This window comes from Taeniopygia guttata, chromosome 4 (assembly GCF_048771995.1).
Source record: "Taeniopygia guttata chromosome 4, bTaeGut7.mat, whole genome shotgun sequence".
Lineage (NCBI taxonomy): Eukaryota > Metazoa > Chordata > Aves > Passeriformes > Estrildidae > Taeniopygia > Taeniopygia guttata.
The window spans coordinates 4,129,340-4,144,249 of record NC_133028.1 but is presented as its reverse complement, the minus strand read 5'-3'; the positions used below and the strand labels follow the sequence as shown (position 1 = coordinate 4,144,249).

The 14,910-nt window shown below is 35.9% G+C and overlaps 1 protein-coding gene across 6 annotated transcripts in view; it reads right to left on the bottom strand.

The window, feature by feature from the left end:
- Window positions 1–377: 377 nt before the first annotated feature.
- Window positions 378–14,910, bottom strand: part of CTNNA2 (catenin alpha 2) — a 471,460-nt gene continuing 456,927 nt past the window's right edge. For all 6 annotated transcript variants that reach the window (XM_030270317.4, XM_072927892.1, XM_002188730.7 and 3 more), the window contains one exon: window positions 378–1,551. In XM_030270317.4, the coding sequence (XP_030126177.1) occupies window positions 1,264–1,551 (288 nt within the window). In that variant the 3' untranslated portion in view covers window positions 378–1,263. The remainder of the gene's footprint in view (window positions 1,552–14,910) is intronic.

The following is a 14,910-nucleotide window of genomic DNA, read 5'->3' as shown; positions in this document are numbered from 1 at the left end:
ATAAAAATAGATATTTGTGCAGGGGATTTTGTACAGGTCTCTAAAGCGTGGCCCAATAGGTGATTCCAAGGTTGTGAAGTGCCAACCTTACAAGTGAATAAGTCGAATTATCTTTATGACTCTTCAGAGGCGTTGCATTTAAACAAATAATTTAATCCCACATGACACATATGTCTCTTATGTATTAAGGGTTAAATTTGCCTCAGATTTAAACTCTGGTTTTGACCCACTGACCATGTTTGGTTTATTCTGCCTATTAAAAAAATGAGAAAATTCACAAAAATTAAGAATAAAAAGGAATCACGAGGCAGAATTAGTGAATCTATACATCAACTATTATTCACGAGATACCTGTGCATTAAAGGAGACGAGCCAGATTGAGGATTCCAAGGTTAAATGAGTTTATTGAGTTAGTGGTTACAATGGTATGTCAGATACCTGTAATCCAAGCTACACCTACATATTTGCCTCTAAATTCTCACACTGTCAGTCCCCGTGTCTCTAAACATTCCACCACCAGGTCTTCTATTACTAATATAATAATAATAATAATCAGAATAATAATGATAATATAAAAGGCAATGTCAATCACCATATTGTGCTTCATACTCCACCATAAGGAATTCAATTGGCAAAAGTAAACCTCTGGTCATATTAATGGGCTTAATTGAAATGTGAGCAGTCATAACACTAATAGAATATAAAGAACAAAACCTGGTTCAAAAGAAGCATTTTTAAGATGAATTAGTTTGAATCTGTTTTAAAAATTCACATACTATAATGAAGATGACTTAAAAGTTATATTATTTAATTATTGGGCCACACATTGAAGCATATTGGCTAGTACATTTTTGCACTGCAACAGAAGCAATACAAGCTTTATGGTCTACCATTACAATTCCTTTTTTTTTTTTTTTTTTTCATTAATATACCTGCCAACCTAATGTTTCTTGCATGCATAAAAATTTCGGGGTTTAGACTTGAATTTATCCTTTATTCCACACGTATACCCCCGTGACACAAATTCTTTGGCCAATTTAACGCTATAGTTTCGTTTAAAAAGGAAGCTTGGAGTTAAGTCCACTTAACATCAGAAGGCAATGCCCTGAATTTTGGGCACTGCAGAGAGTTATTTACTGGAATAGAGGCTCAGGTTGCATGCAAATTGTCACTTTGTCCCCCCCACCCCATGCCAGACGCACACAAGTCGGCAGGTATGCATACAAAAAGGAATATAAAACCCTCCTGGTAAAGCTCAGTGGTTTAGAATGAATCCATAGCTTTAAATTCACTTAAGGCCTGTACAGGGGAAATATGTTTCTTCTGGGACCCTCTCCTCACTCTTGTCTGATATTCTTCTGGTTTTTCTCTCTTTACTAGAGGTTTCTTCTCGGGGGCCTTCATCTTCCAAGATACAACTGGAGAGTTCACTGCAGCAGTGCCATACACCTTCTGATATTTAGTAGAAGCCACATATGATGCTTTCACTGTAAGGACCACAGCGTTCATCAGGTTTTTAGCTGCCTGGATGAGAGAAGTGGCACTGTCCAGCTACAAACAGAAAACAAAATGAAATATAGCAAGGTTACTCCAACACAAAATACAGCAAGGTCATTCCATGGCTGGATCACTGGGCCATTTCCTGACTGGAGCCTGGATCCTCCCAGATCTCATTAGGGAGGGATCAAATCCTCTTCCTTGGGGTACCCTGGAGTATCCAGCACTGGCAACATCATGCACTGAACAGTAAAGTAAAAATGTGGTACCTCACATTCAATTTTTTTAATAAGTTAAAAGAAAAGCTTGTGTTGTCTGGAGGTTGTTTTTTGTTTGTCTGTTTGTGTGTTTTTTTGGTTGATGATTCTTTTTCTACAGTTTAAGAAGTTTTCTCTCACAAACCCTTTTACTTCTTACTTATACCTTTAAAAATTTACTGTTACACGTCAACTGCAAAACAGGTCAACAGGGATTTTTCCCAAGTGTTCCAATTTGTTCTAATTATTCCTGTCAGGCCAGGATAACGCCTCCAGTGATGTCTACAGGAACAGTGCGAGGCTAGCACCGAGAATCCCATCTGAAAAGATGAAAGGAGGCTCTGAAACCCCTACAGAAATGAAAATATGAGACTGTTAACTGCAGGTTTTGGCAGCTCCTGTAACGTGTGAGTTACTTATGGTCTCAAGGAATGTTATTTTGTGGTTACCAGGCTTTTTGTACTTTTTGTGCTTCTCCCATGCATGAACCTGCCTGAGGTTCCTGGGGGTCCTCAGGATGTAAGAGCCCCTCAAGGACTTACAGAGTTCAAAACACTGGGACTTCCATCAGCAAGCTTCCATCATACTGCAGTGAAGTACATAACCCTGGCCAAAATTTTCACAAGGATTTCAATATACCATAGGGACTTCCAAGACAATTCCTCAATGTTCCACAATGAGAATCAGGCACTTGCCAGATCCAAGTGGATATTTTCAAAGTGGTAAGTCCTAAAAATATGCTCCTATGGATCGTAGAAAGCCAGGTTACTACTTCTGATGTTCAATTATCCCTTTCCTAAAATACTGAAGGGTGGGATTTTTTTGTGCTAAAGCCTTTCAGATATCCCACAGAAACTGCTTCAATTACTTATGTCTTCCCCAGACTGTAGGAATGATATGAGATGGAGCATTACTTTACCTTTTTGATTCCACCCCACATGTTCAGTAAGTTTTTAGCTATTTTTAATTAGTACAAATGGCCTGTGTCACTCCAAACCTTTCCTGCTCCCTATTTTGGGAGCATGTGGCTGTGAAATATAAATGTTAAGCAAGGGTAAGCAGGACAAACAGTCATAAGGCAATAACAAAAGCCACACCATACTTCACCTCAAGCATTTTGAGTCATTAACAGAAGAGTTCAGGAGAAATTTCCTTCTGAAGTGTCAGTGACTGATGTGAACAAAAATAGACATTACAGAAAGCCTGTATTTGAAACCACATTAATCTATACTTACCTGGGGTATTTTATTTCCTCTGCTCTGGCCTTAAACTCATTATGGTTCATCAAATACATAAACAGCTACATACAGTGAGGTGAAAACCAAGAAAAAAACCCATTTTAATGACATTCACGTACATGGTGCCATTCCCTGAAATGCACAGTTAATTGCCTGCCCCTAGTAAATATTTTTCCTTGGGACTAATTTGTATTTCTGTTAGTAAAAGAAATGAAGTTAAAAGATGGAAAATTACATTACATGGCAGAAACATGACTGTTCAATAGGGAGTAATGAAATATAATCCAGTCTAGTGTTATTCTATAACCACACTGCTGCATGATTTATAAGGCAATCTGTATGTTTGTTGGCAAATAACAGATCACACTCTATTAAATTAGGATATTCTAATTTACTACACAGATCTACAATCAAGCATTATTCATTGTTAAATGATTCTTTTTGAAACACTGGTGGATTGATATTGAATATAAAGTGATACCATCAAATAGTGTTTACTTCATAATCAGTGTGGATAAACTGACTGGATTGAGCCTCTACTGCACATTCCTGAATGAATTCTGGTTGCTGAAGGTTTCCAACAGCTTCACATTTACCACCACAAAAAGCTGCTTTACATATATTAAGAAACAGAATAATTAAAGGAAGCATTTCAAAACGAGGGGGCACCAAATTCAGATGCTTAAACCCATACACAGAGTTCAATCTACACCTCTGAACACAGAAATCAGTAATTTTATGGACTCTAGTGATAAGGGCATGCAGAATCTCAGATGCAGGCTGTAATGACACAAAAAGGAAACCAGGTTTCGTGTTTTGATGCCATTTAACTCTCTTCAGTTTCAATATGCTGATAGAGTAGGTAAGAGCTTCCTGTTCTCACCATCAATAATAACATTTTAAGATGTTAAGACTCAGTCTTTGCCTCTAATACCCACTTATCTTGTAAAACACTTCCAAGTCTTGGAACCAGAAAAGAAAAGAGACATAAAACCCCATCACAGGCTGTGAGTGTTCCCCAAAATCTGCTGGTAGTCATTCCATGCATCCAATTTGGCCACCTAAACACTTCCAGTGATTTTCTTATGGTCTCCAGCTCCTTACTTGTGTTATGGTTCAGCAAAGAAGAATTAAACTGAATGAACATCATTCCAATTAACATTTAGATCTTCCCACACCACCACGTTGCTCCAGCTTTAAGCTTTGCTTCGCCACACGGGCACAAAGCTGGAATGAGGCAGCAGTGAATCAAGCCCTGAGTGTCTTAATTCCTTACAAAATCTGGGCACAGAAACGTATGCACTTTTCCAAATGTTATGCTAATATTAAAAAAAAAGTCATAAGAAGGAAAATTAACATCTCAAACAAAAGCACCAGTAGGAAAATTACTTCACAGTACAGAAGGCAACCTTTACTCCCTGCAATAGCCACAGAATTATAGATATAACAGCCAACAGAGCCTTTGACTTGATGCACAAAATAATGATGTTCTACTGGTTAGACTTCTTTAAAAATATGCTTGCCCGCTTTTAGGGAAAAAAAAAAAAAGCTCTCTCAACAATAAAAGATAAACTTAGGTTACTGTCCCACAAAACTCTAAGAACAGTGAATGCTGAGGAAAATTCAAAATTAATAAAGAACCTAAGAATAACTGCACTGGACTTGGTCACTTAGAATAAGTAATGTTGGAAAAGATCTGCCAAGAAAATAATTCAAGGGTTTTCTTCCCCCTAGAGAAAATCCTTTGGGTTAGGAGTTTTTGAGCTGCTTATCAGCTGTTCTGCATTTTTCCTGCACTATTTGCAGAATTTTCCAGAATCTTGAGATAATCAAGATTTCTCTCTTCTTTTACATATACATATAATCTAAGTAAAATAACCAGCAATTGCAATAACAAAATAGCTGAAGAAATGGGAGGGAATAAAGCTGGAAATTTTTGTCCTTAATAGTAAAGCAATGAAAAGAGATGTTCTCCCTGCGTTGTCACACTGCTGTACTGGGAAAGAATTATGTTTTAGAAAGGAAAAAATCTAACTTCCAGAGATGTCTTCATATTTATAACAATAAATATCCATAAAAATTAAGGGAAATTGAGGGGAAAAAAAACCCCTAATCTGTATTTTCAGTGAGTAAGGATACAGAATGGGTAGTTTTAAAAGAGCTGGTTGCCTAAGAATGTTCTATATTTTTACTGCTGACTTTAATAAACCTTGAAAAGTGGGTGAAGACATCAAAAGAATTGTAGATAGTTCCTAGTCTCTATATATTTGAGCAATGAAAATAAAATGACCTGTGAAATTATAGGCCAGCTCAGCTGACAGCACTCCCAAATTAAATGATGCAATGTCTGTGGCAGACTCCATAAATAGAGGAAAGAAATGTAGTTGTGGTAAGCTAAGGGCTGTGTGGGTTAAAATATTTTCAAAGTAACCTACATCATATTTTGGTATGATTAAACTTTGAATTGCTTAAAATAATGCTGTGGGTATAATTGGATCTTTGAAAGGTCTTTTGCTCAGTAATACATGACAGTTGGATTAAAAACTCAGTTAACTGACACAAAACTAACAAGACACATACACAGAAGGATTTCTGATTCTCCAGCAGCTGCTTCCAGAAGTACATATACACACAAACATAAAAAAAAAAATCAGTGCTCAACAGTGAATTTTGCAGTGGGGTCTTGGAGAAACCATTAGAGGCTTCACAATATTAATATTTCTACTAAAAACTTGGAAAGAAAGTCATTCATTTGATGAAATTTGCAGATAACAATTGGGAAGTGTCAAGTCATGCAGAGGGCAAGTGATTGATATCTAATTAGCTGCTAAAAGCCACAAATGAATATTTAATTCTGGCCAGACCTACAGCAGATGATACCTAATTACACAATAAGGAACTTTATTCTCTGCAGGATCCTGGGCAATCACTCCTTGAGTACACAAAAAGGAGGAGACTGATTAAATAGGTTCAATTATAATATTCAGTTTATTGTCTGTTCACAGTTATGGGATACTGAGTCCTCTTCTCCATGCAAGAACAATACTGAGGAACTGGGAAAGAACTTGGAGACACTCAGTAACGAAAAAACATCTTTTATGGCAAAGACTCAGCCAGCTCTGTTTTTCCCACTTTCAAGTGAATGACTAAAAAATGAGTTTTCACTGACTGAAATCAGCAAGTACATGGTAACAAAGCTGATTATATTTCAAGTTCCATGTGAGACTAAGATAAAACAAAACTTAAAGGCTGAGAAGGGAAGCAGGTCATTTTAGTTATTAATTACTTGAAATTATTTATTTAGCAGTTATATTAATTAATCAGAAGAACTCATGAAAGATTGATTCTATTTCTTGAAATTGTGAAATCAATATTGGATGGTTTTGCTTAATATGTATTAACTAATGGACATTTTTAGTGCACATCAATTCAGGGAGCCTGGGCATCAGTTATGCAGGAAGGCAGCTTAGCTGATAACAACAGCCCCTACTGACCTTGAAAGGTGTGAAAACAAAAAAATAGTATGAGGAGCTATTGATAAATAGAGTTTGGTCTGGTTCCCTTTATAGATATTGGGAGGAGAAAATATAATTTATTTTACACATTGAAACAGAACCTGTAGCTTCTCAAATGCTCTTGGCTAAGGTTTGATTTGTACACCTTTAGCAGGTGACTTAGGCACTGCCAAGCCTTAAGGATTTCTGTGAATTCTGGGCAAATTCCTTGCTTCTTCTCCTTTCCAAGGACACCTTCCTGGACAAGGTATAGTTGCTCTTATCCCACCCCAAAAGTCAAACAACAGTCCCCAGAGAAAATAAGGCTACAATTGTGCAATTATGAACCTGGATGGTAAATCAGGAGTCTGAATTTATCAGATTATATTCTTATGCAAGAGAACATTTTCCTCTCAGCTGCACATAAAAGTAAATCCACACCTACAAGAGGTATGCCAGTAAAAGATCTTATTTATAAAATCACATCTTAGGTTTCTGTGGCACATTTCATGCATAAAATATGACTTGTTAGAGAGAGCCAATGCAAGAATGGCCTGTTTGCTATTCAGATGCTCCCCTCCCCATGGAAGGAGACATCTGCTCTTTATCAGCACCACTGAGGGTCTGTTTTAGTCAGGCACTTCAAAATCTCACAGGGCTCTCGCTAGCTACAGTCCATTTGGAGGCAACTATCCTAAATACTTGAAAATCTCTCTCTATCTCAAAAGAAGTCTTTATCTGGAATGTAATATGGCCATAATAATGTTTAAAATGGATCTGTAGCTACACAGAGAAAATTGTATTGTACTTGTCCTTTCCTGGCTATTTGTTTTCACATTTGACTGCAATTAACTTACTCCTTTATACATGATGAATATTTAATTCATTCTGGGGATAGCTGTGTTTTATAGGTGCCCAATCCACTGAATAATCACCCTCATCTGCATTTTTTCAATTACAGGTAAGAAACCCAGGGGATTCCCAAGCCCATTTGGTTGTATTAAACAAAGGCTGCCATGTCCAAGGACAGCAGAAAGCACAAAAATACAGCAATAACTGTGGATATCTTCTGTCTTCTATGGACTACAGTAATTTTAAAACACATTACCAACTGCTGTATGCTAATTTGCAAAAGCAGAAACAACTAAAAATACTCCCAGAACTGACATTCCTAGTAAAAGGTAAACAGGCATAATAGAAATGCATTTCTACATTTGCTTTACTTATTCCAAGTAAATATTTTAGTATTTTAGAAGCAAAAGTATAAATTATAAAATTATATCTTAATTCATTTGCTTTGAGAAGAACACTTTCAGGAAACACCTGAAAGTTAACTAATTACCTAATCGCCTAATTATTTTTCTTGAAAATAATTGTTGCTAGTGTCTTTCCAGCCTGCAGGTCCCAAAGGTAGAAAATAAGTTTTTGAATTTTTGATAGATATTATTTTTTTCTAGACAACAAATGCATTTACAGTGAATAAATTATTTCTCCAATACTACTGCTATGAAAAAAAAAATTACAATAATTAATCTAGTTATCAAATATAATGTAGGTTATTTCCTCAGTATTTAACATTTAATTAATGTCTTGTTGCATTCATTTAAGAATTTAATCAATCAAACAAAACAATCTCTCAGAAACATTTGCTTTTCTTTTTCTACTCATTATCTGCCATTTCACAGGAGAAAAAAAGTTGCCAAACCAGTACAATTCTTACCACAATCCTATACAGCATCAGATTTTTAAAATTCAATTGCTTTAGCAGTCTTCTTCATGCTACAGCACTGTCTCAGAACTTTCAGAGTCTGCTGCTGAATTAAAGTATTTCACAACAATCTGAATGCCAAAAGATCTGGAAAAACTCTACAGGAAAAGGGAGAAATCCTCAGTGACTAAAGCTAAAGGAGTTTTGTAGATGGGTTGTTTACACCACACGTTGTCTTTGCTAAGGCCGAGTGTAGAGGAAGAAACACTTTCTACATCAACTCACAACTGAGAAACAAGGGAATGAGTCTTCTGCCACGATGACTTGAGGGCTTTTTCTTCCAAATCTTCCTCGTTCTGCACAGAAGGAATGTTTGGAGGATGATGGCAAGGGAGGAATGTCCTGGACTAAGAGCAGGACTGTCTAATGGCCATCACAATTCCAACGCTACCTGAAGCAAACTTGGCACAACCACATTGACAACTTCAAAACCATTCTGCCCCATGGAATTTTCTCTGAGTTCTTGGATGATCAACAGGAAATAGAATTTTGTATGACTGATTTAAACCTAATGTTCAACAAGATAGAACGTCTCCAGCAAGATGAAGTCCAAACTCTTTCTGATGGAAGAGGAAAACTCCAGCTATAACTAAAACTTTTTTATATTGCCAGGAGGATTCCTGAAGAAAATTAGAGTAGCAAGTCTGCCAAAACTCGGTATCAAACCAAATAAAAAAGCAATTTACTCTAATTTACACAGGGATTCACATGCCTGAAATCTACCCAAGATACAACTCAGTCTGAACCTGAGGTCACAGAAAAGCATGGGCAGGTCTCTGACAAAAACATCAGTACACATTTCCATTATCATAGCCAATTGCAGCTAACTTTGAAAAAAAAAAGGGAAAGAAATGATCTCTAACTAATCTGTGATACTGATCTCCCTGCTCCCAACTGGAGTTCTGACTTGTAATTTGAAGACGGAAATACATTTTAAAAGCCCAAAATGATCTAATGCTCTTTCAATCTGACTTTTAGGAGCAAATTTTTGTTCTTTATCTAGAGAACAGGCACAATAAAAAGAAAAAACCCCATGTCTTTCTAACACTCTTACCTGAAAGGAGTCCAGATCATGTCTGGTTGGCTGGAAATTGTACTCAGTGATAAAATGCAGGAGACTTTGGATACAAAAAAAATCAATAAGGCACAGAAACACTGTATGCTCTACATAAATAAATGTGTTATCTCCTGCTATTCCTCTTGATTTTGTCTCAAAGAAAACAAAATAAAAACCAGCACAAAGCAGGACTTAGGAGAAGTTGAGAAATGTGCTATTTCCCCAAATTCTTTTTAAATTTGTACCACTGTCAGAGTGGTATCTGTATGCGATTTATCTCCATGTCTTCATCTGCAAGGATCTGCCAGTTTTTGAGGCAAATCTGCTCCTTCAGCTCCTTTCCTATCTACAAAGTCATACTTGCCAGGTCAGCACAGGGACACTTTGAAGATAAGTGCTCCACAGGCACAGCTGGATTTTCTCAGGAAAAGGCTTGGAAACAATGCATCAAATACATCAGAATAATAATAAAAAAAAAAAATCTTATTGTAGAATGGAAGATGACACCCGGACAACTATTCCTCACTTGCTAAAGTTTGCCTGCTGTTCATGTGTATTTTATGTCTTGTAGAAGCAGATAAAGGCTTCAGCCACTCAAAATATTGATAATTTTTGAGGTGCTAAAATGATTTCACTCCCTTGGAGCTGAGGGTCCTTCCAGTGTTGATCAACTCAATCTAAACTCCACCATAGTTTTCAAGGGGAAGCTCTAATTCAGTCAGACTGAGCTGGCTTAATCACATATGACCAAAAATTTCTAATGGAAATTCTACAATTTTATACTGAATAAATTATTCATTATTAAGTCTTCCATTTATTTGGCCAACTCAATCAATGGTTAAACAACATTCAGTAAGTAACGAGAGTTCCCTACTAGAAGGATTTTTTACCCTGGTCAATTACTGAACAAACAATTTGTAAATGCATCTGTTCATTACATTTTTAACTTTAGCTAACACTAAATGCCATTAAAAACCATTAAAACAGGTAGTAATTACCTGTTCTTACTTAGTGCAAGCAAATTAAACCAGAACAAAACAAAAATATTTGTAAAGGCTGTTGCCATTCACAGGGAAAGAACAAGTAAAGATCACAGCAAATTGAAAATAAATTAGAATGAATAAAATCTTGCTCTGAATTCTACGGGCTCATTTTTATTACACATGTTTTATTATGCAAATATTCTTTAGGGATGAAAAGAACCTTTTGAGGTCATCTAGTGCAATGTCCTGTTGAAAATTTGAATTACATGAGGTTTTGGATTTTGCTGAATTTGCGTATGTCCAAGGATGTATAATTTCACATCTCTGGACTACAGAACTCCACCCTGCACTTGAAATTCACTACCCTCCAGTTAAAACATTTTTACCTTATATCCAATTGGTATTTTCCATGTGAAAACTTTTTTTAATGCTTTTTTTGTCCCTGTGCCCATGCAACTCTGACAGGTCTGGATCTGGTTCTTCTAAACCCTCCTCAGAGGTAGTTGTAGGCAACAATATTTTCTCTGAGCCTTCTCTGTGCACATACAAATGTATCTATGACCTGTGCAGATGATGCTGGCAATCTCGTTTTCACTGCTAAAAGAGAAAGTGATCTATCCAAATGGGGAAAAAAAAAGAGTAATTGTAGAAAAGGAGGGAAAAAAATATCATATTTTGACGAAGTTTCAATAGTTAACTGAAATTGTTTAAGTCCAGTGCTACTCTCTTCAGAAAATACTTGTGTTAGGGATTATGAATTTTCCTGGAGTCTCTTTTCCTTTGCAGTTCAGCACTTTAGGTAGCCTTTTCCCTAATTCCCTGGTATCCTCAATGATTCAAATAATCCAAATGGTCCTGTGTTTTTCACCTCAGGACAACCATTCCTCCACAAAACAAATTAATTCAACCATATCTCCAAATCTTATCACTAATCCAGAATTTAATTAAAGGTGATGAAGGTATAGATTCAGAAGTATGGTGAAATGAAAAAAGCATTTGCAGAGGCTCTTTTCTTAAAAAGTTCCTTTTTAAAGAGTGTACATTAGTCATGATTAGCCAGACTTGACTGATGCAATTAGTTGGCATCAGAAAAATTCAAACTAAATGTCTTTAAATATTAGTCATGGCTGGTGTCACTTGAACCCTCAGAATTTTTTTCAGATGCCTCTTATTGAGCAATTTCTCTGGGAATGAAAGCAGAAAAAAATCCATTAATTTGGTGTGTTTGGTGACTGAGTTAAAGTGTTCAGAGTTTTCATTTCTACATGTTAAGTCTTATACTGCACATAAGCTACCTAATTCCAGGTTCTGGACCAAAAGGTTCCAGATTCCTTTTCTGCTTGGTGAAGAAGACCAGGAGTCATGGAACACTTGAGATCTTTCATGGGTTCTTTCTCTACAGAGATGAGCCAGAGCACTTCACCTTTAAAACTCAGTTTAGAGATCTTAAATTGCATTAGAATCCTAAAAATAGTACAGTGAATCTGGGCAGGTGCTCAACATCTGCAAAGAAAAATTAACTGTCCTTGGATTTGGCCTAGTGGTCCAAAAATTCAAACAACTTTTTGAATGTTTTTGAGACTGTTTTCCTTAATTCTCTTTTGGTCTCCACAAACTACAAGACATACAAATCTCTCCAACCTCCAGAACATAAAGAGATCAGAAAATTTACATAGATAAATACTCCTTAATAAGCAATTTAAACATTTCTGTTCAGGAAAAAAAATTAGTCATCAGCTCAATTCACAGAAAGTTGAATTTACTTACATATCGATATAATCCCTCAAAAGTAGCCCAAGGCTAAACTTTCTGACTCTGTATGCATGATTTAATTCACCTGATTATGCCTTTATTTTTTATGGTATTACCAGTCTAAGCAGTTGTCAGTGTCTACCTGAAATAAGAATCTCTGCCCTCTGGAAATGGCTCTTGAGTTCCACATTAAGGAAGGCTGGAGTGAACATTTCAGATGCAGATGTTTACACTTGGCTAGATGAGTCAGTATTCACACAGCAATAGAGATGAGAGCAAAAACCTCTTCATAATTCAATTAAAATCTTTCAGAATAATAAAATAATCAGTTTCCATTACACCAGAGACCTACTCTCATCTTTTTGCACAGCTTGAGTGAGGCAGCCTCCCACTGTTACTGTAGGATTTCTTTCTAATTCTTTTTCAAACCATACTTAACTTGGGTGAAGTCTTTCTCTTGATATGTTTTTTTTTTTTTGGGGGGGGTTGATGGCAGTATTTGTAGTTTATTTGGGTTTTTTTGCGATTGTTTTGTTGCTTTTGTTTGTTTGGTTGGTTTTGGTTTTATTTTGATTTGGCCATCCAGAGTGGAAACTGGAATATCAAATGCAAGGCAGAAAAACACTGGTCTTGAACATTAACTGAGTATTTTAATAGTGTACTATTTTAAAAATAGTAAACTAACTAAAATTTTAAAGTTTTGTTTCTTTACATTATCAATAGAAAATGTTATAAAGAAAAAAGAAGTATTCTAAAAATTTATTTTAATTCTTTCTACTTTTTTCTTTTAGTTACTATTAATATAATTTTCTTTATACGCTTTTGAAATTTTAAACCTACTTTACCTTTCTCCTAATCCTATCTCACAACAAGAAATAAGTACATAAGTAATTAACCAACACTAAAACCCACCACACTCATCAACACATTAATTAAGAAATCTCAAAATTAAAAAAAAATCTTAAATTAACAAACTAAAACCACTGCAGTCAGGAAGGAGTATGTAGCGTTTCAAACCCGTTGTGTTTCTATAGATCCTTCTGCCTTAAGCGTGGCTCAGCATTATTTGTAGAAAGGAAATAATGACAATATTTATTTCTGTTTTCACTTTCACACCGTGTGTTTGCTTTGAGACACTCAGATAAAAATCCAAGGGATTATGATTAAAAAGAATCATGTGTAATGTCTTTGAGTGCAACTGTCCTGGGATCAGAAAGTCCAGGGGTGTTAAGGCAGTCCTGATTTCCTCCATCCACTACACTCAGTTCAAGTGTAAATGTGTGTAAATTTGTGTTGTAAATTCAAACAAGCTGAGGTCGGGGTTTAAAAGGACTGCAAATTAAATCAACAGGAAGAGTCCTCTAGAATGCTGTGCACTGTTATTGTGACTTCTGCTTCAACAAGATTAAATCCATACAATTTGTGTTGAGGCAATGGTGTTAAACCAGCCCAAAACTGCAGGAAGAGAGGGCAGGGGGAGAAGCATCTCTTTGCCAGCTGACATGGTTTGGGAACAGATGGTGCCTTTCACAGCTCTCCCTCAACTTCTCGCAGAGAAGGAGAAGGTAAGAACCAACCCACAAAGTTTTAATTCAACTCGTAAGATAAACCAGCCTGGCAAACACAGAAAAATTGGGAATTTCACATAGCTGCTTTAATCCTACTGAAAGAAATGCTTGATCCGTGTAGATGATCTTATGTTACTCTTGCATCCACAATCTTACATCATTAAACTATTGCTCACCCTTTGCCATTATGACTGAGGAATAAATCTTTCATCTACATGTTGATCTCCTTAAATATATAGGTGTAAATAGACTAGTTAAAATATTTGGTTTGTTTTGAGATGATTATACACAACGTGTTTGCAAGTACAAATTTTTTAAGAATGCTGCATCAAAAATTAACTTTCAGTTTGCTAATAATTTATGAAGATTTAACTCATTTGAATTAGCATGTATTGGAAGAAATTTCTCAGATATTTGCTTTAAAAGTTTTCATATTAAACACTAAATAAAATCAGCTGAAATCTAGGCCTTAAAATATTTAATTTAATGTAATGTACATGTAAATAATATTAAACAAACTTCGTAATTGACTGAAAACACATTTAAGCCAAGGCTGTAAATGTAGGAATCTGTGAACTTTGGACATTTTAATATTTTTTCTTAATCACAGCTACCAGTAAAATAATTTAACAGGGGAATTAGCTCAGTAAATGCAACATTAGTTTATTTATTCTCCCAGTGTTAAGCTATTTAGTCAAACTCACAGCCTGGGGTTACCTGGACAAAAAATTGTTATTAGAATTGGCACAGACAGATTTCAGGGTAATTAATGCAACAGTTCATGTAATTTGGAATATCTTCCCCTCTACAAACTCCCCACTATACAGAAGTCAGACAACTGTTACTTACAAGACAAATTTAGAAAGCATTTTTCTGTGGATTCAAAATAATCCACCGACATCTCTGTTCCACGATACCCCCTCAGTGCTGATCACTGTCTCTAATTCACCACCTTTATTGAGTGACACCAATCCTGATTCCCTTTTCCCACTACTTACACCAGTCTTAAAAAGAGTTTCTCTGCCACCAAAATGCTTTTGTATCATTAAAGTGAGATTAGGGCACTGTACAGTTGCTCTTTGTGTTTTATCAATTCTGTTCAAAAACTTAAGTCTCCTGCATTATGCAAGAATAATTATGTGAGAAGGCAATTTGATAAACTCATCAGCCAAAGATGTGCTTAGGATCTAAATTAAATTTTACCTCCAAGCATTTGCCTCTGAAAAGAACAAACTTCAAATCATCTTTAAGAGCAACAATTCCCATGAAGTTTTCCCAGTGAAACATTAGAGACCG